This window comes from Ischnura elegans, chromosome 10 (assembly GCF_921293095.1).
Source record: "Ischnura elegans chromosome 10, ioIscEleg1.1, whole genome shotgun sequence".
NCBI lineage: Eukaryota > Metazoa > Arthropoda > Insecta > Odonata > Coenagrionidae > Ischnura > Ischnura elegans.
In genome coordinates, this window is record NC_060255.1 from 81,071,230 (window position 1) to 81,084,733 (window position 13,504).

A 13,504-nucleotide genomic window follows, 5' to 3' on the forward strand; every position below is an offset into this window, starting at 1 on the left:
GAAAGCCTACGATCTTTTGTTTAAAATCTGATGTTACAGAAGAATGACAAAGGTCAAATGGATCGCATTTAGGACGTTTTGAGAGGTTTACGAGGAAAGAGAAGCCACCAATAAGAATATCGAGCAAGTAAATCGAGCAAACCGTGAGGAATTTGGTCCACTCCATTTTTACGATGAAAACTACCATCGTAGGACAAGTTGATTGGAAAAGAGGCTACGGATAAACCAGGGACAAGGTCTATGTGACAGGTGATTGTGGATGCAAAACGGAAGAATTATTGAAGTGTTAAATGATTACCTGCTTGGATAACTAAAAGTAGAGCTGTGACGATACGTTGACATTCACAATTGAGATGTGAACAAGTAGTTTCGGCTCTAAAGTAATATAGACCATTGAATTTAACCGCTTATTTAAGCTTTTAATTTGATTCACTAAGCTCTAGGTAATAATGTGTAGCGACACATTCCTATTCTTTGCCACATATAGCAGACTAGCTAAAATAAAGTGAAATAGTATGACATAATGAAATCCACATAAGTCACAGTAGAGGACATTAAGAATGATAGAATACATTAATGGGATGCGAGCAGCAAATCAATATGATGTCCATCAAACCTTAAGAGCGTAAGAAAGGTAATCATACTTCCACGTCGAATATTTCAAATACGACAATAACTGGAAAGGGATAGCAATAAATACATAAACTGGCAAGCAAAGTGCATCTTCATAAAAAAATTGATAAGCATATCCAATTATAGCAAATTTTTACTGTCGTATTTGCCAGTGTAAAAATGGCATTGTAGCATAATTTATGAAAGATAATTAATACGGCTCCCGTATATATTTGACTACTCGTGTTACAAAATGCAGGACATGGACACCCTTTTAGAAACAAAGAAATCTCTGAAAACGGTATTTGTCGGGAAATTAGGAAAAAATCTCCGGCAGCATAGTATTGTAAGTAATATTTATACCACATATGAAAACCAATTTCGCTTATCATGCGCCAACCTACATAGACATTTAACTGTGAAAAAAATGCTTTTTTCTAGCACAAAAAAATTCGTTCACTTACGAATATAAAACAATATTTGTAACGGTCGTAATACGCATAAAAAATTCTTACATGAATCAAATATGCAAACCAGAAATTGGTAATAATACCAGAACATAAAAAGGGGACGCGTAAAGGTTATATTTCATATCAATGACACTGATTACGAACATTAAAAAATATAAATATTAAGGTACCATAGTCATAACTCTTTCATAATATTCACGTGTTCCAAATATTACAAAAGAATTGGATACAAATCATAATGCATTATACATCAGGATACAGTATCATAATGTTTTTTTGCACTTCTCATAGTATCTTTGGTATGAGCTCTGGCATTAAATTCCAGCTATTGACTTTCTGAACTTACATTTTACCAATATTGAGGAAAAATCCGCGTGGATTGAAGAGGAAGTCACCGCAGAGAAAATATGAAAGAAATGGTTATATATTACGTGATGCAGTGTTTGTTGGCATTAAAAATCCCAACAGCTGGAATTTCGGCATCGCTTTTTTGACAACGGAAAAAAAGAACTGAATTCATTCCTTTATACCTATTTTTAAAACATTTGCAAGAATATGACACGCGTTGACTGCACCCTTACATACTCATCGTCGTTGTTTTTTTCGGAAAGTGGGATCGCAGTATTTATTATTTCGCACAAAAATATGGGAAGATCGCGACCTCGCAAGATTTTGTACGTGACAGGCAAATAGAGGAAGGGAGGATCATGTGAAGTGTTCCTACGCTATCTAAACGCCCGTTGACGGTTCCGCGAGATGCTCGACGAAAAAAAAACAACTATTCCACTGCAAACAAAAAAATGAAGAACAGACGGCACGCGGTACATGTCGGTGTTCTTTTGTTTTTATCGCAATTATAATTTTTTTCGAAATGAAGTGTATGGTGGGAATGAGAAGGGAAGGGTAGAGAGAGAGAGAGAGAGTTATAATTAAAGGTGTTTTAGTTGAAAGCTGAAGCGTTGAGGGTGGGTGAACAATGGCAGGTTGGGTTTCCATTTCGTATAGGCCCAGCCGGGGGTTGGGAGCGTGGCAAGGTTTTTTTAGAGATGAGAAGAAGGGGCAACGGGCGAGTGCTTTACCTGAATCCCGGTCGTTTCTTTTATAGACAAGAGCGCAAGACTTGTTTATGGCCGACGTCTAGCACACTCAACTGGCTTTATTTCGCTTTATAATTCCTCTTTCCATTCATTACGCCGGCCACTAAAACCGCGATGAATTCCTGCTTTCTCTTCTCTCTCGTATTCGTTTTGGCGGCCCTCATCGCCACTTCCATTCTCTTTGCGAACGTATGGGTATGTGACATTCTGAATATCCTAAATTGGGATTTTTGTCTAAACCCATCTAAAAATGTGAACATTTTTTTAAGATGTGGCTCATTCAAAAGTGATGCATATCACCATCCATTATAATTATAATGATAATAACTCAACTGCAAGTAATTAATGCCATAAGTATGACAAGATAGAGTAATCACCAATCAGTCAATATCAATCAGGGATTTCAATTTAAAATAAGTGTGGTTTATAAAAGGTCCATGGGCACAGAATTTTCATTCCTACCATAGGTATACGAGTACAAAAATTCCAATTCAGAATATTCAGGATATCACATAACCATACGTTCGACAAAATATCTCTATAATTTTATAGTTTCTATCCAAACAAGAAAATATATTGAGGCTTATCTATGACACTTACTATGCCGCTTAAGTTTACCCGAGAGTAAACTATCAAAACTGTCCGAAATCGTAGTTATACGTATCAACGATGGGCTTTGTGGCTTGTCAACGTTCTCCGATAATTTGCTACGAAATAGCTACTATGAATGATATAAAAATAAAAAAATAGCATTTTTATAAAAAGCAAGTTTTATTTAAAAGAGGGTAATAACGCCCTTACGATACCTTAACTAGTTGTAAATTTCAAATGTGACTTATGAGAAAGTTAAAATAAGTTTAGAGGAGAAATAGAAGCATAGAAGAGTAAATAGAAGGGCAATTCAGATGCCAAAAACGAAAAAAGTGGTGCTCATGCAAGATTATAAATTTAATACTTGTTAGTCAATGCATATGGGACTTGTTTCTTAGCGAAAGTGAATATTATTTTCAATCAACAAGAGACTAGTACAAATGCAACAGCTTCATCAAGAACCGTCTAGAGTTTTGTAATGGATTCCAATTAAACTATGTATTTCGCCAACCTACCTTGTCTCGATGTCCTGAAATTGATGTGTGAACACGTTGTATTTTTATATAGTTCTTCATTTTCTCTTTTCTTTATAACCTTATTACCTCTAAATTCATTTTGTTTAACTTCTTCCTTCAATTTGAAATAGTTTTACGGCAAACTCTGTTTATTCAATCGTCGAATGGAATATACGTATGGAATATGAAATGGAATGGAATATGTATAGGCGGCAGAAGTTATGCGCGAAGTTGAAAATTCTACGTGGCAGTATTCATTTTTCAGGACAAGCCATAATGGGAATGGTAAATTGCAGTCCTGTCTTAAAGATAAAATGCAATTGCAAAATACACTGATACTTTGTGCTTTTCAAACAGATATTTTTATCGCGCCTTATATGGTAGCAGCGCCTCTGTTGGATTGTAGTGGCCACATTTGGAACTCCATATTTAATTTTTAATTTCTGAACATTACTCGAGATACTGTACCGATCATGGAAAAAGTATAAAAACATTTCAATCTCATCCAGTTATGAGCTATTCTGAAAATTTCAGCGCTCTTGGTAATCCGGAAGTGGTAGAAATTCGAGGGGCAAGATTTTTCTCGGAAGGACAATCGAGAAAGCGAGCATAATAAAACGTGGTAATAATAAAATATAGCTGTTTGTAATGCAATGTTTTTTGGAACCTCAGCTATAACTTCTGATAAAAGGAATGATAGGAATGATGACAGGTTAGCTTTTTAAACTAGCTAACCCTGAGCAATAGTTTTAGGTACAATATAGCTAATTGGGGGCTTGAATTTGAATCCTAGAATACACGTGAATTTTTTTGCATCAAATATCACATTCTTTAAAACTGAAATACATTCGTATTTAGATGATAAGGGTGAGTAGAATAGAGAAGGTGGAAATCTCCATTTTGCATATGGCCGGGGGTGGGGTAACGACATTCCACTGGCTTTATTTCGCTTTATAATTCTTCTTTCCATTCATTACGCCTGCCACCAAAACCGCGATGAACTCCCGGTTTATGTTCCCCAAGTAATTTTTTGCTAGCTCTCCAAGCCATTTTGATACTCTTTAAGAGCGGAAAAAAAATCAGATTTTTCGTCAATAACTGCGGTAAGAGTGGAGCTTAGGCAATAATATAACATTTGCTATTCTAAACCCAGAGAAGTAAATTTCCGTATGGTAAATGTTTTTACGAATATTTTCATCAATATAATTAAAATTAAATTAAATGTGGTCAAAGGAAGGTTTGGTCAACTATTCCAGCCAATTTCCGCTCCTCCGGTAAACACAGTTATAAAATATAGGTTTCTTTTAAAAGAAAAAAATGCACATTTACCGCCAATCACACGAGCTTCACCAAAACATTATTAGCTTTAAGGCTGGTATTTTAATGAATAGCTTTGTACATGAGAATTATTTTTATAATTAAATACTTTCTGTCTAATCATTATACGCCTTTAGTGAAATTTAAAATGCTTCCTGTGGGTGGATTCATGGAATTAGTAAATGCATTTTCCATCTCTCTAAAATAAAATAAGAGGAAAGAAGGAGGCCGGTTCATTTACATAAACTATGGGAAAGCCTTTTGCGCTTGGAGAAGTTACAATAATTTGACAAATTTGTATAATATTTGCTATTGTTGAAAGAAGGTATTGCGTGCATATGCTCCATTACGCTTTCACATTTTTATGATTACTCTTCACTAAAATAATTCTTAAGCATAAATTTGTCTAGCTATTCATACAGAGTTTTATGATTCGCGATACGGCAACCATCTAGTGTTTAAAGTTTATTAACTCGTAATTAATCGTTCCTGGCTATTTCTACTTGGAATAACTTTATTAAACCAGGAATTAAATTATAGGCACTAAAAACTCATACCCTATGAGTGCTGAAAGCTGAGCATAATTGAGCAATTGAGCATTTTTATGGCTCTATGTAGTAGAAAGCTATTATGATTCCAGGAAAAAAATATTAAAATTCTGTAAAAATAGGTGAACTAGTCGTCTTCAGTGGAATTTTATTTGAGAGAAGTGATTTGGGATCGTAGTACAGGATAGAAATCCAAAAGCACGTTCCTTTGTTTTTAATTTATAAGGTTATGAATTCCCTCGTAAAATTAGCCCAGAAAATTCAGTAAACTGGATGGTAAGAAAGGAAACGAGGAAAAATGAGAATTGGGCTTGGAGAGAAAATTCAGAAAAAAAGGAAGCGAACGTTTAGGTATGTGGATTTAGAAGTTAGAGGACATGTTGAACCACGAAAAATGAAAAGATACTAGATGGCGTGGAATGGAAAGTAACAGTAGTATGCACGAATGGAAAGTCTCACAAACCGACGAAAGGAATGGTTTACGAGAGTGGCGATATGTTTGAGTGGTAAGCAAAATTTCTATTGTGCCTCCCGCGTGGACCTGCAGCAACCAGTAGATCACATTTAATATTATGGTAATTATAAGAGTGATAAGGAAAAATGCGTGATAAATATTTTCTATTTCCTATGCTGACAAATAGTTATTAAATAGTATATATATTATTATATTTATTTAAATGAAGTATATATATTATTATAGTTGATTAAATGATGTCTCTTAAATGTGATTCGGAATAAAATACAAAGATTCAATAGTCCAAACTTTGCAAGTTTCAATTTTTGTACCGAGTTTACAATCATATTTCCACTAGTGATGAATACGATGCTACAACCAACGTAAATTCATTTTGCTACAAACTTTTGCAAAAAATAAATTAGATTACCTTTAAATGCCTTAGTGATCATAAATTTCTCGTGTACGATCAAAACAATTCCTCTTCTCACTTCAAATTATCGGCGTATAAAGACATATTTTATGAATTATGAAGTGAATAACATCTCCGGTAATTCCATTGTATAGAACTTATTTAGAAAACGCTATTTAATACTCATTTACCAGTGTTAAACCACCGAAGAGATTTAATTTTACTTATTTATAGTAGATAGAACAAGTATACACGGATTATTCTGCTTAACTAGCAATGAGGCGTTAGTCGCTGCCTTGGGCCAATACATTTCAAAAGGGAAGACGATGAACCAATGAAGGTGACAGACCTCGAAGTGGCACACATATCGTTTTACAGACAGCTTAAGTCAGAAAGATTTTTCATTCGTTACGCAGAGTACGAAACACAATCAAAATTTTCTTAATTCTAAGCAAAATTCAATAAGTATGAGAAATAATTTGGAACTTAAGGAGTAGTTAATACCAGCTAATTTTGAGAACAAAAATTTAGCTAATATGGTAAAATATTGTATAAAATGTATTATTATTTAGCTGCATAGTTCTAGCTCCCGCTCCATTGTCGGAATAAAGTTTAGAGATATTAACTTGAGTAATTTCTGGAATTAACAAATCCCGTTTCCAAATTAGGATACAAGCTTATACAAACGCTTGACTTTTGGCGTGATCTTCGTGAACACTGGTATTAGTCAAAGATAGAAATTATGAATTTAGCATTAGCCAATTAAAATGTTACCATTAAATTGCGTAAGAATGAGCTTTAAATGCAGGCAAGATATTTCCATTTTGACTTTTTTCCATTCAAAGCATTTATGAATACTCCAAAACTCAAGCACCAGGAGAGTAGATACGACATTTTATAAATTCCCATTTTGAATTCCTAGGAAAAAAATATAATTAACTTTAGGATAATAATTTGATATAAGTCAATAGAATTTTAGCATGCATTGACAACGCATTCCCATATAAAAATTATTAAGATAGTTGTGCTTATGCCAGATAGTAAATTTCACTGCTTAACACCAGTTATTACAAATGTAAAAAAGGGAAACCGATTATTGGCAAATTGAAAACTAGGCAAAATATACAAGAGGATGATGGATAATTGGACAAGAAGGGCCAAAGACTCACTTGGGATGAGTCGTGATCCATTCCACCACGAGATGGCAGGCAAAGGCTTCCCTCCACCGGACTCGCAGACTAGTTCCAGTTTCTCATCTTCAGGGAAGGGTCCAATGAGGGAAGAGTTCTGAATAGACGATCCGTCTCCCTTGGTGATCTTCACGTATTCCGGCTTGACTGTTTGGAAGAGAAGAAAGAAAACTTTAATTGAAACATGCGTAGGAAATGGTGAAAAATATCCTATGGTAGCATACGTATCAATTACATGTTGTTTGTACATTCAATTCATTGCATAAGAATAATGTTAATAAGGCTAAAAAACATGAAAGATAAGAACATGTAAGAAATGAAGATAAAAATCTGCAATGTGCCGTAAAATTTTGCTTGCTTAGTAAATACTCTGATTATCACATATCAGTCCTATTATATTTTAAAAGTTTAGATCTTCTTTATTACATATGTAATCAGTTGGACAAATATGGAGGCGGGTATGAACTATAAGGCAAGTAAATAAGATTTCATTCCGAATACTAATGCAAATATGTGTGTAAAATAAATATATTGCAGTAAAATAAGTATAAATTACTCATATATGCTACGATCTATACGTTGAAAAGGTTAAAATTTCATAGAAGGAAGAATGTTTCACTGTCATTCCGATTACCATTATTTGATTTTTACACTACAAAGAATCCATCAAATTAACTTTGAATCAAACGGAAAAAAGTATAACATTTTGCGAGAGAAAGACTCTTTGCAAATAAAAATGAATCATAAAAGCTTTTACTAAACCTCATCACTCCAAACTGAATTAATTGATATGGGCAATTTAACGGTAAATACAAATAATATTGTATGGTAAGAAAATATATTAGTTTCCATGCATAATTATTACATATTACACATAGGTCCAAGGAGGAGATTTTTATTCTATTTGCTTTAATTTTATGAATTGATTGTCTTTCACACTGCCCATCATTCTGAATACTACGGGTTTTACCAAAACAAATCTCATATTTTTATCGGAAGTCAAGCATAGATTATCGCAAATTTCCTAAATAACCAGTGGTAGTAATAATAAATAGTGATTTGGCTTAAAATATAATATTATTTCAACTTGTTTTGATGTGTTGATTACTGGGCGTCAATCTGAACACATTATATGATGTTACATTTCCGAGTGATGCTGTTCATTGACACAGGAGTAGAGACAAATGCGCAGGCAGGATCATTTCTGCCAGTTTTCGCAAGAATAAAAAATGAAAAATAAATTAACCCTGTCCCTGAAACATTCTGTGAATAATTTGTGCAAGTGGAGACAAAATCTCGATGGAGAACTCTATGAAAGTTTTATACCGATTCTTAGAGGGAAACCGTTCAGGAGAAAGAATTCCTTTCGATATGAACTACTTGATAAATACTGTAAAAAAAAAACTCGAGTAAAATACACATTCAAAAAATTTTGCTCACTGGAAAAATCAATCAAATTTCATCACCGAACAGTCATCAGATCTTGGGTATTGTTTAAAAGAATCGTTCATATTCTTCAAAATGAGAGGTTGTGAACAACATGGGGGGCGACCGCTGGGGAACGCAGGGTAGAAATAACCCTATGTCACTTCCACAGAACCTGCTGTAACAGTTTGCACATGCTTCGGATGTTTTTTGAAGATATTTTTTTCGATACCCTAATGTCTAATATTATGGTTCCCTTTTAACAATGCATCCTGTGGGATTTAAATGTAAAGGAAGGTCAAGCCACACCTATACCCCAAAATTTTTAGTGCTTTTACAAAACAATTATTAGAATAGCCGTAAGGCTGTGGCTTATGTGACATTATTTTGACAAATTAATCGTCATAGTAAGTAAATAAAAAAATTCTAGGAATTTTGATCTGTATTATCAACATACCTGCTGCAGTTTCGGGAACTCATTTTAATTTATCAAGTCTTATTATATGAAAAGATGAGGCATATAGTAATATATAAAGCTGGTCAAGGGTTAAAAATTAATTTGACAGTGCAAAACAGTCAAGTAAATTATTGAACCTGATAGATTGAAAATTCAAAAAACAAGCAACAAAATTTATATGAAATACCTTTTATGCTGTCCTATAGTTTATCAGTCACTGTTTCAATATTTTATTGTGTTAACATCAATTTCAATCAATTAGATTGCAATACATCTTCCTTTAACCATCTATGTCACTTCCTCTATCACAAAGTTTATTGTTTTTGCGCGTATAACACATTCTGCATCTAAAATTTTGATATTAACTCCAAAATACTATATCGATGGCTGAGTTCTAACAACACGTAGCTATCTCAAAATAGTAGATTTTCAGGAGAGAAAAAAGCTATTAATTTTTTAAAGTTTTATACTGAAATTAGAAACCAAAAGTTCATAAAACTGAAAAAGAAACATTCATTTGCAAACAAGAGTTGTTTTTTGCTGTTACTTTATTTTTTTCCATGTTATTACACTTTGTTTAAGATATGTGAGCCGAATATGAGGTACATGTTGTTAGAACTTAGCCATCGATATAATGAATGTAATTTATCAAAAAGTATCAAAGAAATCGTTTATATAATAAAAACAAAACATTTTTATGTGAGAGATGATATAAATGGTACCCCTCCATATGGCGAAAGAAAAACGCGAGAATAGAATAAAATAAGGATTCGCCCCTTTGACTCCGCGATGAAAGCGTAATATTGTCACTCTGACCTCATTCCCTGAAATCCAATATGAGAGCCACCCTGCGCTGCATTTGGGAATTAGAAAGAGGAGTAACGTTCAGAATTGGGGAGGGAGGTTTCGGCAAGGCTAGGAACTTAGGGGAGTGGGATACACCAGGGGTAAAGGAGAAGGGTTACTGTAGGAGGAGATAGAATTTTTAGGTTAGGAATGCGAGAGGCAAAACCGTTAAGCTAACAGCGGAGTCATTAAGGACGCTTTGAATTCCATTAGAGACGTTGTATTTTCTGACCGCTAGGTACTTTGGTGCAGAATAAACACGGGTCAATGCTTATGATGACTCTATCATCTTTTTTTCATCGTGGACCTAGCTTTCCTCTTCTCTGGATATAATTTGAGTGCATAATACGATTGAAACTCATTCCTACGAGCGATTATTAGATAATATCTACGAAAAATGATTTTAATATCCCCAACAGCCTCTTTGGTATCATTAAAAATAACTTACAATAACACAGAATTTCATATCATTAACAAAAATATTTTGTCCTCGCGTTGCACACATTGCAGTGGTCAGAGGATCGGGAGGCTTAAAACGAAATTATGAAACCTATTAAGTTGAGTGGATGCATTAATAAATTACGATGTCATATTTATGAAATGCATGCTTTGGGAAATATTTGTGAGATGGGAAAATTAATTAAAACTGTGAGACGAAAATTTCCTGAATTTGGAGACAAAAAGAATTTAAATGAAATTAGATAACGGTAATCCGTATAAATAAACAATTAGTTTAATGCAATTTAGATTCATTCCAAAATACGATAAAAATAATTGCCGCTTGGCATATTTTTTCCGCAAATGCCGCTGAGGTCCGTATTTTCCATCGTTGACATGAACAGGTGGTCGAAAGAATTAAAAATTCAGCTATGAGAGAATTAATTAAGGCTCCGCTGCACTGAGATAGAAGTCAGGTCTTTCTATTGCTTGCTATAAAAATATTAGGCATTTAATTAGTCGATTGAATTGTGCTGGCTGTTATGTCACCAAATACGTATGCGAAGAACTTTTTAAATGCTTACATATACCTCGTTGCAAGAAAACTGCGAAGGCTTGTTTCTAGATCTTGGCGTCATATAAATCTACCGTCATTTCATCTTACATTAAATATGGTAAAATAAGATCAGTCAGATCTTCAACACAAATAGTTGATCTAAATCTTGAAAGCATCCAACGTAATTAATAAGCATAACCTAAATAATTCTTGAAAGCTGCGTTCGAAAATCATTGAGGTAATGCTGTGAATTAAATTCCTAACCATTGCACCCTGCATAATTTATTATTATAATTGGCCTACAAAATGAATGCACCCTTTTGTTTAAATCAATTAAAAGTGGCCGATCATTATTATCTAGTTTTAAGATTTTTTTGCATTAACTGCTAATGTCAAATAAATTAATTCAATGTTCAAAATGTAAATGACTACATTGAAATTGGAATAAGCAAAATATGAAATTTTTTTCAACATATGAGGCATTACTTTACAATAGCAATTTAATTTAATAATTTATTCATTTAACTATGTACAAACAAGAAATAATGTTTATACAACTGTGTAAATTTTCAGATGAAGTATTATAATACTCATATAAGTTGTTTGTAATCATAGAAAATTTCACGTTCGTACGCGGCGGGTCTTGGCCTTTATATCGGTCAGTCTGTATTCTCCTTGGTTAGTGTAACTCGTCCACAACCTGTCGCATTATAGCTACCACGTGCCAATCGGAGGGACAATATGGTGCGAGAAAACGCACGAAAAGCACTAGGGAAATAGGATGGAGGAAATATGGATTGGATTTCGAAAGAGGACTAGGGATATGAGCGAGATGGAAAGAGTGTATATAAAGGGGTATTTAAATACCCATGGCAAAATAATTTCCGAAGAGAAACGTAAAAAGTTTTAATTTAAAATTTAGAATAAACAGTTTTTTTAGAAATTAAATTTAAAAATTAAAAATTAAAAAAATAAAAATTTAGAAAAAACAGATGCATGAACTTCATGATACCATGGACTCAAATAGCTTTAATAAAAACATTTGCAGCCTTCAACACTGTTTTTTGTGACATTTCTTCGAAACAATATTTCTACGAAACAATATCATTCATGGATATAAATTTTCACTTCTGAAAATCTACATCGGTTCCATCCCGCATTAATGGTGGCGGAGTGGTAAAGTCCCAGCCTGCCGAAGATTGCGGATTCAAGTCCCGCCTGGGTGGGTTGCCACTATTCACTGCATGGATGTTTTTTTAATGTTTAATTGTTACAATATTATGAAAACCCCGATGTGATGGCCAAATAGAGCTGTTATCGGTGGTTTATCAATAAATAAATAAAATCACTCAATATTTAAGATATGGTTTGCTATTTAACACATAAACTGTATCAGTAATTTCAATTAAGGATATGTTACAATATATTTCGAAGGACATAATGATAAATCTGATTTATCACAAGCTACAGTTAATCGCGATCTTACAAATTCTCGTAACTCACTAGGGCGGGCACCTAAGGATACCATGGTTACTATCAATCTAACCTTTGTTATAAATACTGGAGAGTAAGGTAGCCCCCTCAATAGAGCGCCTAACTGCGAACCAAAAGGTCTGGGTATCAAATCCTTGATGAAGCGTAACAATTCCACAGAGGAAAAATCATTTCCCATGACTTTAACAACAAGATAGTCTGCAGCTATTCTTTGAATAGCCATAGTGAAGCCTTTGGACATCCCCTAGTAAAATCCTCGAAATGAAAAGTGGCCCACGGAAAGGAACTGGCTGAAAAAGTAAATTTCACTGTTTACCCTTTGTAACCCAGAGCTGCTTCTGGGATAAATAAAATTTCAACATTTTTCACTATGAAAAATTGATGATTTTGCTCTCAATCACCATCATCGTGGCAAGCTAAATACCTCGTCATTGCAGTTTACATCACAAAATAATGCGTAGTTTATATATTTCCTAAACCGAGCAGAAAATTTACATATTTTTGATGTTGCTTAGAAGCAACATTGGGCTGAAAAAAAAAACGGAAGGCATCATACACTATTGGACAGGATAAAAAGGAGGTAAAAACGTCCTAGGTGACTCTCCCGAGAGATTTCCCGTTGCTCATTGAGGAGCTCACAGGTGAGCGCTAAGGTTTTCCTCAGCTGCGTTCAGCCAGGCGTGAAACGAACGCTTACTATCTCGCTGAGCGGTAGACTCGCACCCTCTATTCAACTGGCGCGCTGCTAGCACGCGGCACAAATATCTCGCCAAGAGTGCACGTGAACCGGCTGCAAATTAAGAAGACAGGAAGTCTGGGATCTGGCAGGTGAGCCCTTTCGCGTCCAGCCAATGAAATGGTGCGCATGAACGCCTTTTGTCAAATAGTCCAGGAATTGGCACCGAGAATGCGTTGGGTGCTGATGAGCCAGGTGGTCTCACCAGGGCAATGTCACGAGGATAAAAAGCTTGGGAGCGTTAGGTCGACCCAAGGGATATTTTATTGTTTCCAAACAGCGCACAGAGAAGCATCACGACGCAGAAGATTTCTTGCATTCCACACTATAGAGTTCTAGCCTTTGG

The 13,504-nt window shown here is 34.5% G+C and overlaps 1 protein-coding gene across 7 annotated transcripts in view; it reads right to left on the reverse strand.

The window, feature by feature from the left end:
* Window positions 1–13,504, reverse strand: part of LOC124166984 (hemicentin-1) — a 316,617-nt gene that overhangs the window by 90,886 nt on the left and 212,227 nt on the right. For all 7 annotated transcript variants that reach the window (XM_046544739.1, XM_046544740.1, XM_046544734.1 and 4 more), the window contains exon 3: window positions 7,186–7,353. In XM_046544739.1, the coding sequence (XP_046400695.1) occupies window positions 7,186–7,353 (168 nt within the window). The remainder of the gene's footprint in view (window positions 1–7,185; window positions 7,354–13,504) is intronic.